Source organism: Sinohyriopsis cumingii, chromosome 6, assembly GCF_028554795.1.
Source record: "Sinohyriopsis cumingii isolate HCF-2022 chromosome 6, ASM2855479v2, whole genome shotgun sequence".
Lineage (NCBI taxonomy): Eukaryota > Metazoa > Mollusca > Bivalvia > Unionida > Unionidae > Sinohyriopsis > Sinohyriopsis cumingii.
This window is the reverse complement of record NC_142966.1, coordinates 83,043,776-83,066,370: the sequence shown is the minus strand read 5'-3', so window position 1 is coordinate 83,066,370 and position 22,595 is coordinate 83,043,776. Positions and strand designations below refer to the sequence as shown.

At 33.3% G+C, this 22,595-nt stretch overlaps 1 protein-coding gene across 1 annotated transcript in view; it reads left to right on the top strand.

Moving 5' to 3' along the window:
- LOC149797336 (uncharacterized) overlaps positions 1–22,030 on the top strand; it is a 41,331-nt gene extending 19,301 nt beyond the window's left edge. Inside the window, exons 2-8 of the mRNA XM_089962061.1 lie at positions 2,930–3,049; positions 4,772–4,891; positions 6,947–7,066; positions 9,472–9,591; positions 11,495–11,617; positions 18,392–18,491; positions 19,071–22,030. Of these exons, the coding sequence (XP_089818187.1) occupies positions 2,930–3,049; positions 4,772–4,891; positions 6,947–7,066; positions 9,472–9,591; positions 11,495–11,617; positions 18,392–18,491; positions 19,071–19,677 (1,310 nt within the window). The 3' untranslated portion in view covers positions 19,678–22,030. The remainder of the gene's footprint in view (positions 1–2,929; positions 3,050–4,771; positions 4,892–6,946; positions 7,067–9,471; positions 9,592–11,494; positions 11,618–18,391; positions 18,492–19,070) is intronic.
- The last annotated feature ends 565 nt before the right edge of the window (positions 22,031–22,595 follow it).

Below are 22,595 nucleotides of genomic sequence, written 5' to 3'. Positions count from 1 at the left end.
AATCGATTTCAAACATAATGCATCATGTGCCAACGAGTCACATTATCATAACATCAGGTCTACCATTCCTGATACAAACCTCTTAATGCTTAGCATCAAGAGCAGACAGATGTTAATATCATTTTTCAAAAGTTTTTAGGGTTTAAACCTGCGGCCTCCTGCATCCAAGTGGAATTATAATTATTGTTATCATCTCGACATGAGCTGTACATGGTATAATGTATAACACGCAGACAATAAATGATTTGTTACACATATCAGTTTCTTAGCACTCAACGTTTTCTTTATGCAGAGAATCCAACTGTTTTAGAGAAGTCCCATCTCATGTTGATGCATTCGTGAAATAAACGTTCAAGAGAAAATCAAGTGAACCATATATCTATAAATAATAAACTGTAAACTAAGAGTTTAATAACAGTTGATAGATGCATTTCATATCCTGAATTCATTGCAAATTAAACCATCTTGGGAGAATAATGGATTTGATAAGTTATGTAAACAAATGAAAAGCGCGTAGATAATGGGTTACAGTGGGAACTGTTAGAGGCCTATAAAGAAACCCTAACAGCAAATACAAGAACGAAAACATAATTCAGTAGAAAACATGGGTTTGAGAAAAGTTGTATAAACACTTCCAATTTGATGAACAGAACATAGTACGTAACTGGGAATATACGAATTATATACAGTCATACCTGGAAGTAGGAACCATATATAAGATTATGATTATAGTGTATTCCATGGAGAAGAGTCAAATACGTCTCATGCATATGTCAGTTTGTGGAGGCAGTAATTTGTATGCAGTAAGAGAAAAATAATACATTGTGAGAATATCAAAACGACGTATCTAGACAGTAAATCAGAAACTGAAAACAAAATGTGATACAATCAAAGAGAATGATGTATTACAACATATGATATCTCTATAAATTAACCAAATTCACCAGACATTGATTCCAAGTCCAACTAGCATTTAAAGTGTGGCGTAACGTAACTAATGAGACAGGAAACTGCTCATTTTAATGATATGATCCAGTTTCTGCATTTCCTTATTGTATACAGATATGTGATGATATTATTAATATACAGACTAAATGGTAAAGACTAAAATAGTCCGGTTATTTAATGTGGTTCACCAATGTCATCTTGTCCACATAATTAATTTTAAAAATGATCGATGACCAGAATTAAAACGTATTTAGACAACATAACTTTCCACATCCAGATTTCGCAAGGAGGCCAAGGCATATACATTGCATTCACCTTTCGAGAATCATTGATTTACCTTATATACCATATTTGTTAAGCATATTTGTTGTTGATTTTGATGTGCGGGTGTATCGTGTACTGCATTCATATGGAACTCATTTCCTTTCGAATAGAAAGAGTATGTCATTGCCGTTTAATGTCGGACTTCCACTTATTTTCGTACATAAATAATCTATTGAATGAATTGAATTAATGAGTACTTTTAGTTTAACAGATAAATATACGTAAAGCGTTTTAGTAGAAGATACCATTATTCTGAATTCTTAACTTAATGGATAACAGATAATTATGAATACATGTTTCCAGTATCCATAGCAGTGGTAACTGAAATTTAATCTTAGCAGGAATATCGTTTTCTTAGTCAATGAAAATTAGCGATCGTATAAGTAAAGCTAAATGTGTAATAAACTTACCATATTCATATAGGTTGATGAAAATGAACCAAACAAGTTCTATAAATGTCGTGGAAAAATGTATATGGCCACTGGCTTTGTATGGAAATTTACACCTTTGAGAAAATACAACATTATTTTGCCAGGGAGTACAATATTTACCCAAGCATCTACTACAGCTTACAATGGAAAAATAAATAAATATATATATAAAAGCTTATGCTCTCGGAACGTATGTGTCGAATATCGATAAACGAAACTGCTTAAAAGATTTCATCTGGATTGTTAGTAATTTCATATTTGACCGAAAACTGCTAAAACGATCCCATCTGGATTGTAAGCAATTTCATTTTTGGCCGAAAACAGTTATCATCCTTTATATATGACATCTATATTGTATTCACCATGTATGTTTCCGAAGATTTTCACAGCGAATTTATTAGCAATGGAAGATTTCCTGATACATTACCACGGAAAAACAATACAGGTATTGGAGGAGAGAAAACATAAAATGAGTTTTACCCAATTATCAAAAATTATTTCCAGAATTAAAATTATTTACTGATGTACACTGACTTAAACTGAACCAAGCTTAGAACTGGAGTATGCGAAATTAATGAGCATAGGAGGAACGTATTGTTATTTTGCACATATCAATGAATCGTATCTCAGTCATGGATGACATAAACCATATGACAGATAATCTATTTTCATAGATACCTGCATGGATTTACTGTGCTGTCTGTGATCAATTAAATGATAATCTACTGACCCTTTGACCTAGTGGTTTAAAATATATTTCATATCGATTAGAACTCTAATAATGTGAGACTATGAACCAAGTATTTAAATAGTATAAAGGATATAATATATTATATTTATTAGAGATTTTCACAGAATATAACGCAAAAAGGAACCGTATCTAACTTCAAAGCATGTAGTTGAATAAATATTTTTTATTTTGTATCTCAAAATCTTTAATCATCATAAGCTATATAATTATGTTAATTAGCGAGCTTGAAACTAAATATAGAAACAAATATATATTATGGATATGAAATGTTTCAAGATAAAACATTATCTAATGGATGGACTAATGAATAGGTGTGTTTTATTATTAATGCTGTCGACAATTCGTATCTGCTTTTTCTTTTTCTCATAGTTGTCAAAATGTTCCTCTTTAAGATTTAAGCTTACACGTAATAGATTAATCACAAGTTCTTTATGTCACAAGCAACAGATAAACATGCCTTCTTAATTTGTTTAAGGCACAAGGGCTGCTGTGTCAGTGTCGTCAACTACAATGCGTCAAACAAGTTCGCCGTCTAGAAATAGTTCAACTTTATACACGAGCTACATGTCCTCTGGAAATGCTTTACCAACCTCAGGTAGATTAAATGTTATTTAATGTAACTGTCTAACATACTTTTGCAACTCTCTTCATAGGATGACGCATTCATTACAATGTTTGTTTTTCACGTAATATGTCAAATTGAATAAGCAGCTTTACTGACATTGAATTTACTGTGGGTTGAAGACTTCAAGGTGTCTGTATGAATCAAATGAAAGTATAATATTAACAGAAATAAATATACATTTAGATGCACTTTAAGGTATTCTTGAGAGAACAAGAAAAGCTTGAAGATGCTAACACTCAGAGAGAACAACGTAAAGTAAAAGAAGAAAACCCTTAATTACAGATAACAAATAAATGTTTATTCAAATGTTCTCTATTCCAACACGGGACAAGAGCTTAGAAGAATCACTACACATATGAAACTTATGGATACCATTTAGAGCCGAATAACGTGTGTTGCGTGAGATGTTGACACAGTCGGTACAAGACCAATGTAACATTGATGATTTGACGGTAATATTGTTCCACTTATTCAAGAGCGACCTCAATGAGATTAATCACATGTAAATACATTTTTGCTAAATATTCTAGGTAAATATTTCCATGTGATGATGAACAAAGTCATCATTTTGGAGTTCTTCATTAAAATGAAGTAAATGGAGCTCAAACAATGTTTAGGACTATTCGTCTAAGAAAACGTATAATAACTATCCTCGCATTTTCAATCATTGCAATTGTGCATACGTGTGTGTGATTTGGATTTTCAACGTAGATTTAGCACTGCTAAACTGCTAAAACGATTGTATCTGAATTGTTAGCAATTTCATATTTGACCGAACACTGCTAAAACTATTTCATCTGGGTTGTTAGCAATTTCATTTTTGTACCGAAAACTTATGTTTTCGAAGATATTCACAACGAATTTATTTGTAATGGAAGATTTCCTGACACATTACCACATAATAAAAGTACAGGTATTGGAGGAGAGAAAACGTGAAATGAGTATCAGCAAATTATTAGAAATTTAATCCAGAATTAAAATTATTCACTGATGTACAATGGCTTACACTGACTCAAGCGTAGAACTGGAGTATGAGACATTAATTAGTATAGGAGGAACGTATTCTTATTTTGCACATATCAATGAATCGTCTCTCAGTTATGGACGACATAAACCATATGACAGAATCTATTTTCATAGAAACCTGCATAGATTTACTGTGCTGTCTGTGATCCATTAACTGATAATCTATTGACCTTTTGACGTAGTGGTTTAAAATATATTTCATATCGATTAGAACTCTAATAATGTGAGACTATGAACCAAGTATTTAAATAGTATAAAGGATATAATATATTCTATTTATTAGAGATTTTCACAGAATATAACGTAAAAGGGAACCGTGTCTAACTTCAAAGCAGGTAGTAGAATAAATATTTTTTATTTTGTATCTCAAAATATTTAATAATCATAAGCTATATAATTCTGCTAATTAGCGAGCTTGAAACTAAATATAGAAACAAATATATATTATGGATATGACATGTTTCAAGATAAAACATTATCTAATGGATGGACTGATGGATAGGTGTGTTTTATTATTAATGCTGTCGACAATTCGTATCTGCTTTTTCTTTTTCTCATAGTTGTCAAAATGTTCCTCTTTAAGATTTAAGCTTACACGTAATAGATTAATCACAAGTTCTTTATGTCACAAGCAACAGATAAACATGCCTTCTCAATTTGTTTAAGGCACAAGGGCTACTGTGTCAGTGTCGTCAACTACAATGCGTCAAACAAGTTCGCCGTCTAGAAATAGTTCTACTTTATACACGAGCTACATGTCCTCTGGAAATGCTCTACCAAACTCAGGTAGATTAAATGTTATTTAATGTAACTGTCTAACATACTTTTGCAACTCTCTTCATAGGATGACGCATTCATTACAATTTTTGTTTTTCATATAATCTGTCAACTTTGAATAAGCAGCATTAGTGACATTGAATTTACTGTGGGTTGAAAACTTCAAGGTGTCTGTATTACTGAACTGAAAGTATAATGTTAACAACAAAGAAATATATATTTAGATGCATTTTAAGGTATTCTTGAGAGAACAAGAGAAGCTTGAAGACTCTCACATTCAGACAGAACAACGTAAACTAAAAGAAGAAAACCCTTAATTACAGATAACAAATAAATGTTTATTCAAATGTTCTCTATTCCAACACGGGACAAGAGCTTAGAAGAATCACTACAGATATGAGACATATGGATACCATTCTGAACCGTATAACGTGTGTTGCGTGATTTGTTGACACAATCGGTGCAATACCAATGTAACAAGGAGGATGTGACGGTAATATTGTTCCACTTATTAAAGAGTGACCTCAATGTGATTTATCAAATGTAAATACATTTTTGCTTAATATACTAGGCACATATTTCCATGTGATGATGAACAAAGTCATCATTTTGGAGTTCTTGATTAAAATGTAGTACATGGAGCTCAAACAATGAGAGGACTATTCGTTTATGGAAACGTATAATAACTATCCCACGCATTTTTAATGATTGCAATTATGCATGCGTGTGTGTGATTTGGATTTTTAAGGTAGATTTAGCACCTTTTTCTTCATATCGCTATGATATTTTGAATGTGACCGTTTATAATGCTGCCTAGCACTGGGAAATCATAATGTTAGTACAAGACACCTGCAAATACCATTTTTAAAAGTCGCTGGTATGACTTGGTCGGGGTTTGAACCCGCGACCTCCGGCATCCAAGTGTAACTGTGGCATGATTGTAGTTATGGTCATCATCTCGACTTGATACGTACATGGTATAATTTATAACACGCAGACAATACATGATTTGTTACACATATCAGTTTCTTATCACTCAACGTTTTCTTTATGAAGAGAATCTAACTATTTTAGATAAGTCCCATGTCATGTTGATGCATTCCTGAAATACACGTTTAAGAGAAAATCAAGTGAACCATATATCAATGAATAATGAACTGTAAACTAAGAGTTTAATAACTGTTGATAGGTAAATTTCATATCCTGAATTCATTACACTTGAAACCATCTTGGAATAAAAGGATTTGATAAGTTATGTAAACAAAGAAAAAGCGCGTAGATAATGGGTTACAGTGAGAACTGTTAGAGGCCTATAAAGAAACCTAGCATACAATCAAATCCAGGATAAAATTATTCCAATGATGTACACTGGCTTACACCGACTCAAGCATAGAAGTGGAATATGCGATATTAATTAGTAAAGGAGGAACGTATTTTTATTTTGCTCATATCAATGAATCTTCTCTCAGTCATGGATGAGATAAACCATATGACAGATAATCTATTTTCATATATACCTGCATAGATTTACTGTGATTTCTGTGATCAATTGAATGGCAATCTACTGGCTATTTGACCTGGTGGTTTAAAAGACATTTCATATCGATCAGAACTTTACTATTAAAATACTATCACCTAATTATTCAAATAAGATAAAGGATATCATATATTCCATTTATCAGAGCTTTGCACAGAATATAACGTAAAAAATAATTATATCGAACTTCAAAGCAGGTAGTAGAATATATATTTGTTATTTTGTATCTCAGAGTCTTTAATTATCATACGGTATATACTTCTGCTAATTAGCGAGCTTGAAGCTAAATATAGAAACAAATATCAATAATGGATATGACATGCTTCAAGATAAAACATTATCTAATGAATGGACTGATGGATAGACGTTTTTATTATTAATGTTGTCGAGAATTCGTCACTGCTTTTTCTTTTTCTCATAGTTTTCTGAAATTTCCTAGTTAAGATTTAAGCTTAACCCTAATAGATGAATCACAAATTTTGTTTGTCACATGCAACAGGTAAACATACCTTCTCAATTTGTTTAAGGCACAAAAGGTACTGTGTCAGTGTCGTCAACTACAATGCGTCAAACAAGTTTGCCGTCTAGCTCTAGTGCAACTTTATACACGAGCTACATGTCCTCGGGAAAGGCATTATCCACTTCAGGTAGATAAATGTTATTTGAAGTAACTATCTTACATACTTTTGCAACTCTCTTCATAGGGTGATGCATTCATTGCAATATTTGTTTTTCACGTAATCTGTCAACTTTGAATAGGCAAATTTAGTGACATTGAATTTACTGAGGGTTGAAAACTTCAAAGTGTCCGTATGACTGAACTGAAAGTATAATGTTAACAAAAATAAATATACATTTAGATGCATTTTAAGGTATTCTTGAGAGAACAAGAGAAGCTTGAAGACGCTAACGCTCAGATAGAACAACGTAAACTAAAAGAGGAAAACCATTAATTACTAATAACAAATAAATGTTTCTTCAAATGTTCTCTATTATAACACCGGAAAAGATGTTAGAAGAATCACTAGACATATAAAACATCTGGATACCATTCTCAACCATATAACGTGTGTTGCTTGAAATGTTGACACAATCGGTACAAGACCAATGCAACGTGGATGATGTGTCGGTAGCATCGTCCCACTTATTAATTAAAGAGCGCCTTCAATGAGATTAATCAAATGTAAGTACATTGTTTCTAAATATACTAGACATATATTTTCATGTGATGATAAACAAAGTCGTCATTTTTGAGTTCTTGATTAATATGTAGCAAATGGTGCTCAAACAATAGTTGAGAGAAGATTATTCAAGTATGGAAACGTAAAATAACTACCCCACACATTTTCAATGATAGCAATTGTGCATACGTGTGTATTTTGGATTTTCAACATAGATTTATCACCTTTATATTTATGTCTATATGGTGTTTGCTGAGTGACCGTTTATAGTGCTGCCGAGTACTATGAAATCATACTATTAGTATAAGACACCTGCAAGTACCACTTTTATAAGTCGTTAGTATGTCTCGGTCGGGGTATGAATCCGCGACATTCCGCATCAGAGTGTGAAGGTCATATATTTATAATCACCGTGTATATCATTGCAAACTTAGTTTGTAAAAATTCACTCAGAAAATATCTGACTCTCAGTAAATGTGTAGAAGACGGAAAATATTCTACTTCATTGATTAAACCTTATAAAGATTGCATCACATCTAGATCAAATTACAGGTCATGATCACTTCACTGGATTTTAACTAATACCTGATAAAATCAGAAGTGGTGTAGAATTATTAATAGAAAATGGCAAAATTGAGTTGTCAAAATAGGATAATCTTCTAGTTACAACATCGGTTTTGAAATATATATGCAAAGAAAATAATAGGACTCGTGATTTACCAAGACATAAATGGAGCATTGATAATTCATTCGAAGTGATTATGTATTAAATTTTTATTGATTAATTCTTCAATTTTAACTATGAGTGTAAATCAAGTGAACGATAAAGTGAAGTATAAAGTACAAAGTCATACCGGGAAGATGGAACTATATATGTAATTACGGTTTTATTGTATTCTGTGGACAAAAGGAAAATAATTCTGATATATCAGTTTGTGGAAGCTGCATTTGTATTACTTAAGCGATAAAGTAGAAGCATAATACATTTATTGTAAAGAAAACGTACGATAACAACAAATTAGATACTGAAAACAAAATGTGATTCTATCGAAGAGGAAGAGGTATTACTGCATATGTCTCTAGAAATGAACCAAACTCACCAGGATTGATTCCATGTCCAACTTCCACTTAACATATGGAGGCAAGTTGCTAATCAGACATGTAACTGCCCTTTTGAATGATATAATCCATTGTGAGTACTTGTTTAATGTGTATAGATGTTGTTAATTTTGGATTTATTAGGAGGCCAGCGGTATTAATGTTTCATTCTTCCTTCCCAAATTAAACGATGCTATGTTTAACCATTAATTCAGTATGTTTAGTCTGGATATCGATTGCCTATTTAATTCTGGTTAATCTTCACTGCCACTTTTTCTCATTGGTGATTCATTGCAAAGGTCAATATCTGTGGGAACAGCTTTAGGTCTGTTATGTAATTGGTTACTGTAACCTTGCATCTACTTATTTACCTTTTTCAAACAACTTGTGTCATGTGCTGGATTAATTATTGAAATAGGAGCCTCGTAATCAGTTAACACAAGAGCTGTATTTTCTACGTTTCGATATGCACATGTATGTATGTATGCATGTATGTATGTATGTATGTATATATGTATGAATGTAGGTAGGTAGATAGGTATGTATGTATGTATGTATGAATGTAGGTAGGTAGGTAGGTAGGTAGATATGTATTGTTTTATTTTATTGTTGTTATATTCGATTCGTCGCCGCTTCGTCCGTTTCTCATATTTGTATTGTAATCTACCTCTTTAAGATTTAAGTTGATAAGCTAATCGACGATAATATGTACATATTGAACGTTTTCGTTTACCACAAGCAAACGGAAAATATATTTTCTCAATTTGTTTAAGGCACAAGGACAGCTGTGCAAGTTTCGTCAACCACAAAGGGATCAACCGGTTTGCAGTCCGGCACAACATCAACGTTATACACGAGCTACACGTCATCTGGAAACACATTACAAATGTCCGGTAGTAAAATGTTATTTAAAATAAGAGCCTTACAAACATTTGCAGGTCTAGTTAAAGGATGAAGCATTCACTACAGTATGTTTGTTATTTAGGTAATCTGTGGAGATATAATCAGTATCTTTCATGATATTGAATATACTGTGGGAAAACCTTAAGATACATATCAAACTATTGGTATCTCTACCTCATCTTTATGTATCACTTGTATAGTATTCGAAGTTAGAAAGGGAGTTAATATATTCTAATTGGTTTCGCCGTATATTTAATACGAACACAGTTGTAAAGAAAAGAGGAAAAGGCATCCGTTTTTAGACTTGATAGGACTTTGTTCATGTCACTGTCTAATGAAGGAGTAAGAAAAAGAGTATAGTATCGTTTTAGCTATGGTAACGATGTTTTGAAAGCATTCGTGCTAATTTTATAGCTTAAGTCATACGTAATACAATAAATCTCAGCTTAAATGTCCATAATCACAACAACTTAATGTGTGATCAAGTAATATCTTGAGAAGATCGGACGGAATCGAACATTTTCTTTGCAATTATATGATTCATTTCATTTGCATTCTAATTCAGTAGAGTAAGTTTATTAAACTGCTAGCATTATCGCATAAATATTAATTTAGGTCGTTAATTTTCATTGACTAGGAACAATTACTAGCCATTTTATTTTATTTTGTACTCCTTTGATCCTAAAATGCTTCCGTTTGATGAATACGCTTGTTTGTTTTCACTGACTATTACCCGTGTACTCTTGCGACGATTACATTTCAAGTACCGCTTATATGAATACTGATAAGCTGTATTCATAAATATCTGCTATCCATTAAATGTATAGTTTAGAAGAGTAGTATCGTCTGTTAAATGCTAGCCACGTATGTTCATCTGTTAACTGCAGTTACGCATTGTTATCTTATTTCATTCAATAGATCATTTATGTACACGAGGAAAATGAGGGCCGACATTATACGCCATTGGCCTACTCCTCTTCAGAAGGAAAATGAGTTTCAATAGCCTGCAGTACACGATACAACCAAACACCGAACATCAATAAAAACAAAATATACATTAAAATTATGAATGATTAAGTTCATACATTCTTGAAGGGTGAATGAAACAAAGACAGCCCTGTCCTCCCCAAAAAAACAAAAACAAATTGATAAAGACATGGAAAGTTTGCAGTGTCTAAAAACGTTTGAATTATGGCCATCTATATTTTCCTAGCAAACATTTTCTAAGAGAAGTTTTCAATGATAATCTTGAAAATTCGATCAATTCCTTCTATCTTTCTAATTTTGTTTGTATATCGTTAGAATAATCCAACATCTAAATAATTCAGGCAAATACTCAGACTGGATCATATAATTAAAAAGAGCAGTGAGAATTTTGATTAAATACCTTCGCCATGTTTTAAATGCAAGTTGGACTAGTAATCAATGTCTGTAGCGTGTCTTGTAGTCTTCCTTTGTATAACTTAATTCATAAAAATTCCAGCTTCAACAAACTAACTAATTCATCACAAGTATTTGACTCTACTCCACGGAGTGCAATATAACCAAAAACTGATATATTGTTCCTTCATCATGTTATAAATTTCTAGAAGTCATCTATTCCCGCTTCTCGATCATGTTAGGTTCTTGAAATTTGCGCTGTTTATATACTTTTTTCTATAGCTCATGTTTTTTCCTGAGATCTGTTTGCGCACCTGTATTTCATGCTACTATTGTCATATAGGCCTGCAAGATTACCCGCTTTGAACCATTCTCAACCCGCTTTACATTTCTTGACACAAATTATCAATTCCGTTATTATTCCGATATGGTTTCAATTGCGACGTTTTGTTCTCAGTTATACTTCGCTATGTCACAAGCAATAGGTAAACATAAGTTATCACATTGTTTCAGGTACAAGGGCACCTGTGCAAGTGTCCTCTACCAATAAAGGATCACTAGTTTTGCCCTCTGCTACAACACCGACGTTATCCACGAGCAGCTACACGTCATCTTGGAACGAATTACACACGTCAGGTAATGAAAGTTTTTTTTAAATACGTGTCGTACATACTCTTGCATCACACAATATGATTGTTCTGACGTTAAATTTCGTTTATGATTAATTGTTTTCTTTGGGTTTTAAACTGCATGGAATATGTATCTAATGATTGCGTGTTGTTTGTATATTATTAAAAAACGTCAGGATGAATATTCTCATCGTTTTGGTCGGATAGTTAATGCGAATTGTTTTTGAAAATAAAATAAAAGAAGCAGCATAAAAACATCCGTTTCTAGCGCTTTGGGGTCCTTTGTTCATCTTACGGTCTAAAAGAGTCATAATGATCACTTGATATCGGTTTTAGTTCGGACATGTTGGCAAAAATAGGTTTATACGAAATTATTTAAAATTCCAGTTCAAATTAGAATTATAGTTTTGATCTTTATGATAAGAATAATTGATTTTAAACTTTGTCCGTTGTCAAGTAATTTCAAAATAAAACTCATGGGAGGTTGGTGTTGCTTTTTAATGACGACACTGATTCACTGTACGTCCCCAGTTTTGTAATAACAGATTAGAATTAGTTCTCAGTTTCCCTGAACTAACAACGAGCATAAATGTTGACCGGATTCACCGTTGTCAATGTAGCGGCAATATTTTCAACTTCCAAGACAGTCGTACAAGTAGGTTACACTACATAAGCTATTGACAAGTAATTACATTTTGTATCATATTCAATTTCACAAAACCTTTGCAAAAACAAACAAAACGAACTATTACTATACTTAAGTATACATTTCGTGAATGTACAATAAGTCCAGCATACATGTTGCCATTATTATTTACACTGATGATGGAGTTGCACAGAGATGTAAACTTTTCATTGGAATACAAAGTATAAGTGATGTAATGAGAATTGACCTTTGTGGTTATTAACACATGATTGACCATCGTTTACTATTAATTATCATCACATTGATGAAGACTAAAGAAGAAAATAATCTGCTCTGCTTTATCAACTATTTATGACTTTGGTTGGCATATTGTCATTTCCAACACTCTACATTTCCATCCCACGTACTACGTAATCAATATTTTTGTTGGCATTTTAGACACCTGGCTATTCAGCAACCACTGCGTTAACACTAAAAGAACTCAGATTAAAAAAACAAATATGATAATGCCGTCAATAAGATTTAAGATTATAATGACACTAAGTACAAAGTTTAAGAAAAAAGTTCCTATTCTGAAAAAAATCAGAAGATGATTTCAGTGTTTTTTCTCTCCATTGTTTCGCATTTTGGGTTCGGGTGGGCATCACTGAGTTCGTGTCTTCATAACTTCATTTTAGTGGACATATGTCCGTGACTTTCCTATGTAGCTCTATTATTTCTTGTATGCATTACTGTATCAGTCCAGAGCATGCTTTATTTAAACTAGCAAAACTATATGATCTAATGTTAGGTCAAAAATACCCTTTTCTACCGTTACAAGTCTATTCTCTTAAAACGTAATAGAAAAGATTGAAGACAGCAAGCAATGTAAAATGTAACAAATAATTTTTTTCCCTAAGATACTAAGTGAAAAATAAGAAAACGGAACTTAGGGTATTGCGATTTAAGTCCAAAAATAATTAAAGAATTGAAAGAAAACAACAAGTCCTATCAATGAAAAGTTTTAAGTGAATTACAGTTCAAATCCCGATAAATTCCAAAATAGAAAACTATGACGTCTGTAATAGTCAGCGTTGTAACGATGTGTCACCAGTTACTTGTGGAATCACGGGAAACATTATTCCAGTTTTTCAATTCTGTATAATTTCCAGAGAATGTTTTTGTCCAAGAATTATCAGAGCACTTATGTATTTCCAAGGAAAAGAATCACTTGAATTTCAATAATTTGAAGTAAATAAAAACTCAGCCCAAACCGGACACAATATAAAACAATTTGACGTCTCAAGTGTTAAGGCACGACTGATATAATTCTTATCATAACATCAGTTATAAGACTAACTAAAGAGATTCCCAGACGCTGGGCAAAAGTTCATCCTTCCAGAAGGAATAGAATTTTATTTATCAATTTACACATGACCTTGATTCAACTTAATGATTCTTACTCTGAGAAGGATAATAAAAAAGTGTTGTTTACCAAAACTGTCACTAACTGTGAAGCAAGGTCAGCAACTAAATACAATGTTTCTATTATTAGTTGTGTACATCGAAAATATGCCACAATAAAAGCCAGATAGGACAAACAGAACTGAGCTCTTCTGGACAATATCAGATCCAGTAAATAATATTACATTACAATAGCATGCAATAAAATAAAACAAATTTAAAACTTACAGGCAAATAATTAAATTAAATATACATAACACCACGAACTATATTCATACACTGCATTAAATCCGCAGATTGGAATTATTATAATTATAGTTTTGATCTAATATATCCACGATTATACGGGAAAATATTAAAATTGTAAGTCAGTACAATATATTTCAAAACCGTTATTAAGGTTATTTCATACAACAGAAGAAGTAACAAGGTAAGCTCGATAAATTCCCTTACAAATGAAAATAAAATCTTTACTGGTCATATTACAATATTGAAGACTAATAAGTATATAGCTGTGGAAATTTATTGATTTGACAGTCTTCAAGAAAAAAAGTATTCCTGTTCGATCATTTTCAAAAACCACATATTCTGAAATATTTTGTTTTAGAAGCGAACGTTGCACGCTGTTCTGGTCAGAACTACTTCCAACTTTCAACATCGGAAAATAAGGACACACAACTATCTGGTAGATGATCCGACAGTTGTACATTTATTTATTTATCTACCAACAATTTCACATTCTTTAAATTCACTTTATCGTCCCACATATACTATATGTAATGTGATTGCAAGGCTTCCTCTTATTTTATAATTATTATGCTTGATTTTATTATTATTATTATTATTATTATTATTATTATTATTATTATTAGTATTATTATTTTAATGTCTGGTTCTTATGTTCATTTGTCCATTCATTGTTTCTCTTGATAGTAGATAGCTGTGGTAGCTATGAATCTCAACAACCTTGTGCAGTTTTCATGATGTTCCTAGGAGTTTTGCTTTCTGTAGTAGGTCTAAATTTAGTGCTATTCACAGTATCTTTAATCTGCCCCCTTGCTTGTACGATGTTATTCTTGTGCTCAAGAGAGAACACGTATTATCTCTGAGTTTCGAGACCTTTCAAATATAAATGGTTAGGTCACGTCACTTTGTTATTTCTTCTAGTTTGCTACATTGATGTCTATAATATTAAGCAAATACCTCACCGTATCAACCAGTACTATGTTTTGTCTCTTGTGTTGTATCCTGTGCTTGATCTGGATGCAAATATTCCACACGATTGACACTATCTAGGTCTGTTTCAGTCTTACAAATTATCATCACAATTGTGCAAGTGCACGTCTAATCCTTGTCTGCCGTGAATAATTGTGTACGCACACGGGCTTCGCTTAAATAACTGACTATATCATATATAATCCTGTACATTAGCGCTTGCAGATTGTTGATCAAAGTACGTGATCATGTGATGTTATCAATAATTATTCTATTAGTTTCTTCTTAAAATTGGAAACATTTAGATATTTCTTTGCTATTGCGTGTTTCTCATATCATATTATGGCCTTAGTAACGTTTTAACATGTATTCTGAGTTTGTTTTGTTCTTTTTCTATGATGATAATCATACTTTTCGAGATTACATTCTTTCTGTAGTAATCCTAGGGACTCTTTACCACTTTCCTTGATGTTCTGTCCATTTCTTTTCCTGTTTGCCCCAACACGGTCATCAAGTTTTGATTGAGCCTTTAGCCCGGATCTAACAAATATGGTACAGTCTGTTTCCAAAATGAAAACGGAAAACAAGTAGAAGAGAGATTGATAGTATTATGAACAATATCCGAAACCCTCGCATATATACAATCACTAGCTGTCATACAGATTACATTTAGATTGTAATATTTTACAAAATATAGATCAGTATAAATAATTTCTGCAAATTATGCATAAGATATTATTACCCAGGTAATAGAACAATATTTTCAACAGAGTTCTGATACAATTTCCACATGCAATATCATTTTTAAAGATAGTGTCTTGAAGGGAAATATTGCAACATTTAATCTTGCCAAACCATGCTTAATAATATGTTATTGTGGTTGTGGGCGTGCATGTATGTGACGGTGAGGTGGTTAATTTCCCCAGTTCCCAGGGGTATGTGGAAAGGTGTAAATTTTAAAAACTATTTACACATGCCTAACGTCGTAGCAAAATAGTCGACTACACTGGACAACAAATTTTTACAAAAGTCATGTTACTGAAATAAAATTAGTCAATTCTTATCAATTTGTATGTGCTGAACACGAATATGACAGTCAAATTGCAAAATTGGCTCTAGTTTTTTTGTAATCTGCAAGAAATTAATGTTTACATAACGAAATGCATTCCAATAGTAAAAGGTCAACTGTAATAGCCTACCTATAAAAAATCAAGTCATTGACTACATCTTAGATTTCTTCGCCTGTCTCTTGTAGAGCTGTTCGGGAGCATCTCTGAGGAGTGTCCAGCAGTAGTCAGCCAGCATTGTAGTGGACCATTTTCCCTGGTATCTTTGTTCCATTGTTGCGATATCTTGATGAAAACGTTCGCCGTGTTCATCACTAACAATACCACAGTTGCTAGGAAAGAAATCCAAATGGGAATGAAGGAAGTGAATCTTTAGAGACATATTGCAGCCAAGTTTCTTATACTTCATCAACATGTCTTCTACTAGTTCCTTATAGTTTTCTGCCCTAACATTTCCGAGGAAGTTTGTAGAAACTAGGCGAAAAGCATTCCATGCTTGTTTCGCGTCACCTTCCAGCAAGTTGTTGAACCGGTCATCTTTGAAAAGCTCTCGAATCTGAGGACCCACAAAAACTCCCTCTTTAATCTTTGCTTCGCTGAGTCGAGGGAATTTTTCATGCAGGTATCGGAATGCTGGCAAAGTCCGGTCAATGGCTTTCACGAAGTTCTTCATCAAACCTAGTTTGATGTGAAGGGGTGGTAGCAAGATTTTCTGAGCCTCAACCAGAGCTGGGTGTTGGATATTCTTCTCTCCAATGGCTACATTCTGCCTGTGAGTCCATTCCTTCCTCATGTAGTGCATTTCCCTTGCTCGGCTATCCCACTCGCATAAGAAACACATGTATTTTGTATATCCTTGCTGCAGTCCCATTAAAAGGGCAACTACCTTCAAATCACCACAGAGGTGCCAGCTGTACTTGTTATACTCAATGGAATTCAGTAGCTGCCTTAAGTTATCGTATGTCTCTTTCATGTGGACAGCATACGCTACTGGAATAGATGGAAGAATGTTTCCATTGTGCAAAAGCACAGCCTTGAGACTCAGTTTCGAAGAGTCCACAAATAGTCTCCATTCTTGTGGGTCATGAGTGATTTTTAAAGCATTCATGAGGCCCTCAATATCGGAACAGAATATCAGATTACTTTCCTTTCTGAAGAAAGGCTCCAATTGCTGGTGGCGCTTTCGATATGCAGTAATTGTGACATCTTCTTCTAGAAGATTCCATTGTTGGAGTCTTGATCCTAGCAATTCTGCCTTGTTCTTTGATAAGTCCAAATCACGAATCAGGTCATTTAGTTCTTCCTGTGTTATTCTGTGTGGGGTTGATGATGCACCACAGTGAAAATCTGGATCACTGCATGCTGATGGACCAGGAGAAGAACAGGTCGACTCACCTTTGTCTTCGTCAGATGAATCAAGAGAATATTCTGCTGGAGGTTCTGGAATAGGAAGTCCCTCACCATGTGGAACTGGTCTCAATGCAGACGGAATGTTTGGGTAGACTATTCTCGACTTCTTTCGCTTCGTTATTCCGCCGGAAAGAGGAGGAACCAAGCAGAAGTAACAGTCATTTAGGTGGTTGCTTGGCTCTCTCCACACCATTGGGACTGCAAACGGCATTGATGACCTTTTGCAATTCAACCACTGTGAAAGCTGTGTTGTACATGTAGCACAGCATATATGCGGAGCCCAAGGCTTGTCTTGGTCACCAACCTTGCATCCGAAGTAAAGATGATATGCCTTCTTCACTTGAGAATTGATACTTTTCTTCTGGTTGGCAAATGTCACTTCCCCACAAATATAGCAAAAATTGTCCGCGGTATTAACACACTTTCGAGGCATTACTGTTCTTTATTGTACGTAAATGGATAAAATAATAAGTTTTATGTAACAGTAGCTTGAACTGTCTCGCACAACATCTAAAATATTTTAAATGCTGAACCTATCTGATTGGGCTTTATATAGTACACTGCTTACGTCAGCTTCAGCAGCCGCCTGGCATTAGTATAATAGGCCTATACATGTATAGTACACTGCTGACGTCAACTTACTTCAGCAGCCGCATGGCATTAGTATTGCATTGCATCAGAAAATGATGCAATCAACTGTGGATGATGTGAGCATGATGGTATTATGCAATGTTACATCATTATTCCGGATGTTGCTGCAGTCCTACTGGAGAAATTTACACAGTGAAACATAGAAAATGAGGTACATGAATATCTTCAAAACGAGAGCCAATACAAATTTTTCACGGTTATATTCGTGTTCGGCACACCAAAATACTACAGATTAGGGCCTTTTCAAGTCAGTAATGATTTCACTGTTGACCAGTGCTATTATTCATGTGTGCATGACTTATGTTGTAAAGTACTTGTAAGAACTTTGATAATTTCATCTGCTTTACAGATCGAGGAAGCACGGAACGACCGCTACCAATAATTGTAGGTGTAATTGGAGGAGTAGTCATCATTTCAATCGTTGCAGTGGTGATAATTTTGTATAAAAGGTACGATGATCAAACATTGTGAAATGTTTGTTGTGACTTACTTTTCAAGCGTTCCGGAAAAGATCTTTTATAAGTTCCTGTATATGTACAAAGTTATTGTCTTATTCTTGGTTTAGTTGTACTGGTATATTGTTTTTATCAAAATCAATACGAACATGACAAGAGGGCATTGTTTCTTAAATAAATGTTAATAAGACGTCATTGATTTACTGTAATTATTTACGCAGATTGATTTAAGCAGTATCAGGTCAACACCAACATGGAAAGGAAAGTAGATGGTATAATCTGCTTTTTTATGTTGTGATTGTTCTTATTCTATGAATATTTACTAATTTTGGACTAGTGAGGTATTGTATTAAAATTTCTCTCTAGCACCTAAAATGAAGAGTTTATTATCAGCTCAGTTTCTCGTAATAATTGTTTTATTTTGCTATGAAAATGTAATAGTTCAGATAAGATGAAAGTATTAGGCTTATAAGCGATCGGAACAGATAAATTACCTTACGTAGTACATCACAGATATGATATCTGGATCATATTCTGTAAAACATATGTTCAACATTTGCTATATTTCAACAGAAGACAAAATAATACTACGGAGGAAGCAGCTCCAACCAATGATCAAGATAGTTGGGTGCTGAATGAAGACTATGAGAGCCGCAATGAATCAGACATAAGTTTTGGAACGGTTGAAAATGGCATTATAAATGATGAATCCATAGTAAAGTATTCTCAACCAGTTAAGAAAACGAAATATGCCAGTAAAATCTTTAAAGAGCAGACTCAATATGGAGGAAATATATCCACAGATGAATATGACAGAATAGAGTTTGGGAGGAAATGCGCAAAGAACCCACCTAATTATGACAGTTTACATGCGATGGAAGGAGAAATACTCGATGACACATATGTTCATACAGCGAGCCAAATAAATTCTCACGACACTTATAGTGTCAAAGATTATTCTCGTTGTGAATTTGATGGAAAGGATTTAACAGGAGACGATATCTGTATCAAACCACCTGTCAAGAATGAAAATATAAAAGGTGGTGGCTACTCGTGCGCTAACCTCGATTTTGACTTGAATAAACCATGGCAACCAAACAGCGATGAAGAAGATTCCTACAACCACATCAATATTGATAAAACTGAAAATCTAGCAGATAATAGAAAGGCCAACACTTAAATATTGGAATCAAATAATAGTCCTATAATATTCACGGATAACAAATCGAATGTTAAGAGCAAACGATGCCCAATGAATGATGAAGACAGTGTAATATCTTCAACAGCTCCCCCTCAAAAAGGTATTACTACAGTATCTCTTGGCGATAGTAACACTGATTATCATGGAGGTTATGTCTATGATAGGCCAAAGCCTAAAGACCAGCCGTACGATGTTCTTCCAATTATTAAGTAAGAGCAGCGGTTCATTGGGATTGAGAAAGGAAGTAAACAAAAATTTGAAATAGAAGAATGCCATGGTGACGCGCAACAAAAAACCAGCAATACTGGCTACGAGTTTGCAAAACCAATTGACTTTTAAAGATTTTCGGCGCATCTTATTAACGGTAATAAGAATGCGCACGTTAAAGAGTAAGACGTAACCAGAACTATAATTAGTTATATTGCTCGGAACTGGTGAAACTAGCTAGTTTAAAGTTTTCATGTTTAAAGGTTTTCAGCTTTTTGTTAAAAAAATTTCTTTTTTTATCTCTCCAAACATTTGTAGTAGCTTGATAAAGTGATAGTTATAAGGAAATAAATACAATTATAGAAAACAAGGCTGGGAAAATATAAAGAGATATAATCAGAAAGAATTACTGAATACACGTATCCGCGACTTTGCAAAACGTTTTAGCAAACGAAAGATATTTTTAAATTCAAAACAAAAGTTTTAAAATATGCACTAATTTTTTGCATATTGAGATTGCAGATATTACAGCATTATCTCAGATTGGTATCATATGGATCATTTATTAATTATAATATGTGTGGGAAAGCTGGATCTCACAAATGTGGTTTGTCTTGTGTGACATCCACATTTTCGAGAATGATTATACGATCTGTATAGGAAACGTTAAACATAGTAATAAATTTCAAATATTTAGGAATCCTATCTCTAGAATAGCGTATAAAGCTAAATTTTATTGTTTAACAACCTTCAATGTGAAGTTGCATTTTTTGTTTGGTATTGTTGTTGTGTTTGCTTTTGGATAGGGTTGGGCTAAGTTTCGAAGGATCCCTTTGCGATTTTTATGAGATAGACGTAAAGCATTTTTCTGATAGAAGATTAAGTATTCCAAGCAACATGCAAACATTTGCAGTGATAATTAATCAGAGTAAATAATAAAATCTATAAGTAGTGCGCCGTTAAGATATCTTGATATAAGATAAATATAGAGACTTATTCAGGCATTTAGGAGAAGAAAACTTAAAGACCACCATATGTAATAATAATTATTGCTTAATGGGGCTTCTATTTAGTAGTTAAGAAGGTTTCAGTTCTGGGACACGAAGATATTAGGTTTTCAAAGTGTTCGCAAATTTTGCCTCTACTCTGATGTGTAGAGTTTCTCTAACTTGACAAGTAGTCCTGACTTTAATAATCAAGAAAATCACATTTTTTAAATGTATTGTATAGCGACCGGGTTTGGTCCATGTTCTCTCTATATTCCTTTATGCTGTCTTTTGTAAAACGTCGATTATCCTGGTCCATCTGTGTACATAGATGTCGTTTAGATAATAGGTCTTCCGCATGATAGAAGTTTTAACAAAAATAGAACTATGAATGGAAGTATATGGATTAAGTAGGTCCTATAATCGTACGGAGATCAACTCAGATTATCAATAAAGGAATAATAAGATACGTGTGATATGCGGTTATTTTTGCATTGCCCCGTTAACACAAACATCTACGGGATTTCATCAAGGTAAACGACACTGACACGGATTCATATCAGTAAAAGTAAATGATTATTTTGCAAACTCTTATGTAATTATCACTTTTTATTGCCAGTTAATTACATAGGCGTAGACAACATAATGTCTTTGATAATAACGTTCTGATTCTTTAATCACGCTTGATTAGACTTGGATTGCCGTATGAAAATTATATATTGTCATGGTAACACTCAGAGACAATCGGGTTTACGAATAAACTTTCTCTCTTTGTATCGCATTCTTTCCCCCATTTTCTCCTTATTACGTGCTTGAATTGTTTACTTTTGAAAAATATAATTTAGCTATTATGATACCATTGCAATTATAATTGTGTCACATTATATGCGACTATATTTATATTTAATTGCTTATGCTCTGTTCTTACTTGGCATCTTGATACGCAAATTACTTTCATTTTATGGATATATACATTCTAGAATGTAAAATTTCAGGGGACACTGTAGCAGTAAGTATAACTGGATAATTCAGATAATGTGACTCTGGATGATCAATGTTCAATCGATATATAAAGTTGTAAAAATCTTATAAGGAAGAGTGTACAACTAGATTACAGAACTAGCTAATGCGCTTTTCACTAGCTTATATAAAGTCCTTTTTTTATTAAATACATATACTCGTTTTTTGTGTGTACAATTATACCCGAGGGTGATTTATGTATATTGTACAATATTTCGAAACAATTGAGTTCGATTCATCCATGACACACGTGCGAACCGCTTTCGATGGGAAAAAAACGATATTCATCAAGCGCACAGACGATGTTGGGCTACATTGCCTGTGTAATACGGAACATGTTGTCAGTGAGCAGTCTACTTAAGGAACTGTATATTCAGCTGAAGAGGTATGTGTGTTATTTGTTATTTTCTTATGTAATTTATAAGTTATAACTATTGTACTGCCACGTTTATTTTTTGTATATTTTCTATGTAGCTTCAGCTTGCTTTGTATAATGCAAATACGTTATATTCTTGCATGTGACTTACGAGGAGATCTATATTAGGAAAAAAATAGCATTTTATTAAGAAACCTTCAGTACCATATTATTCTTATCGTACACAAGTAGGTTAACTTCTGAACCTGTTTATTGCTTTGTAATGTTGTTCCAATAATGTAATTTGTAAAGCTTACCGTATATAACGT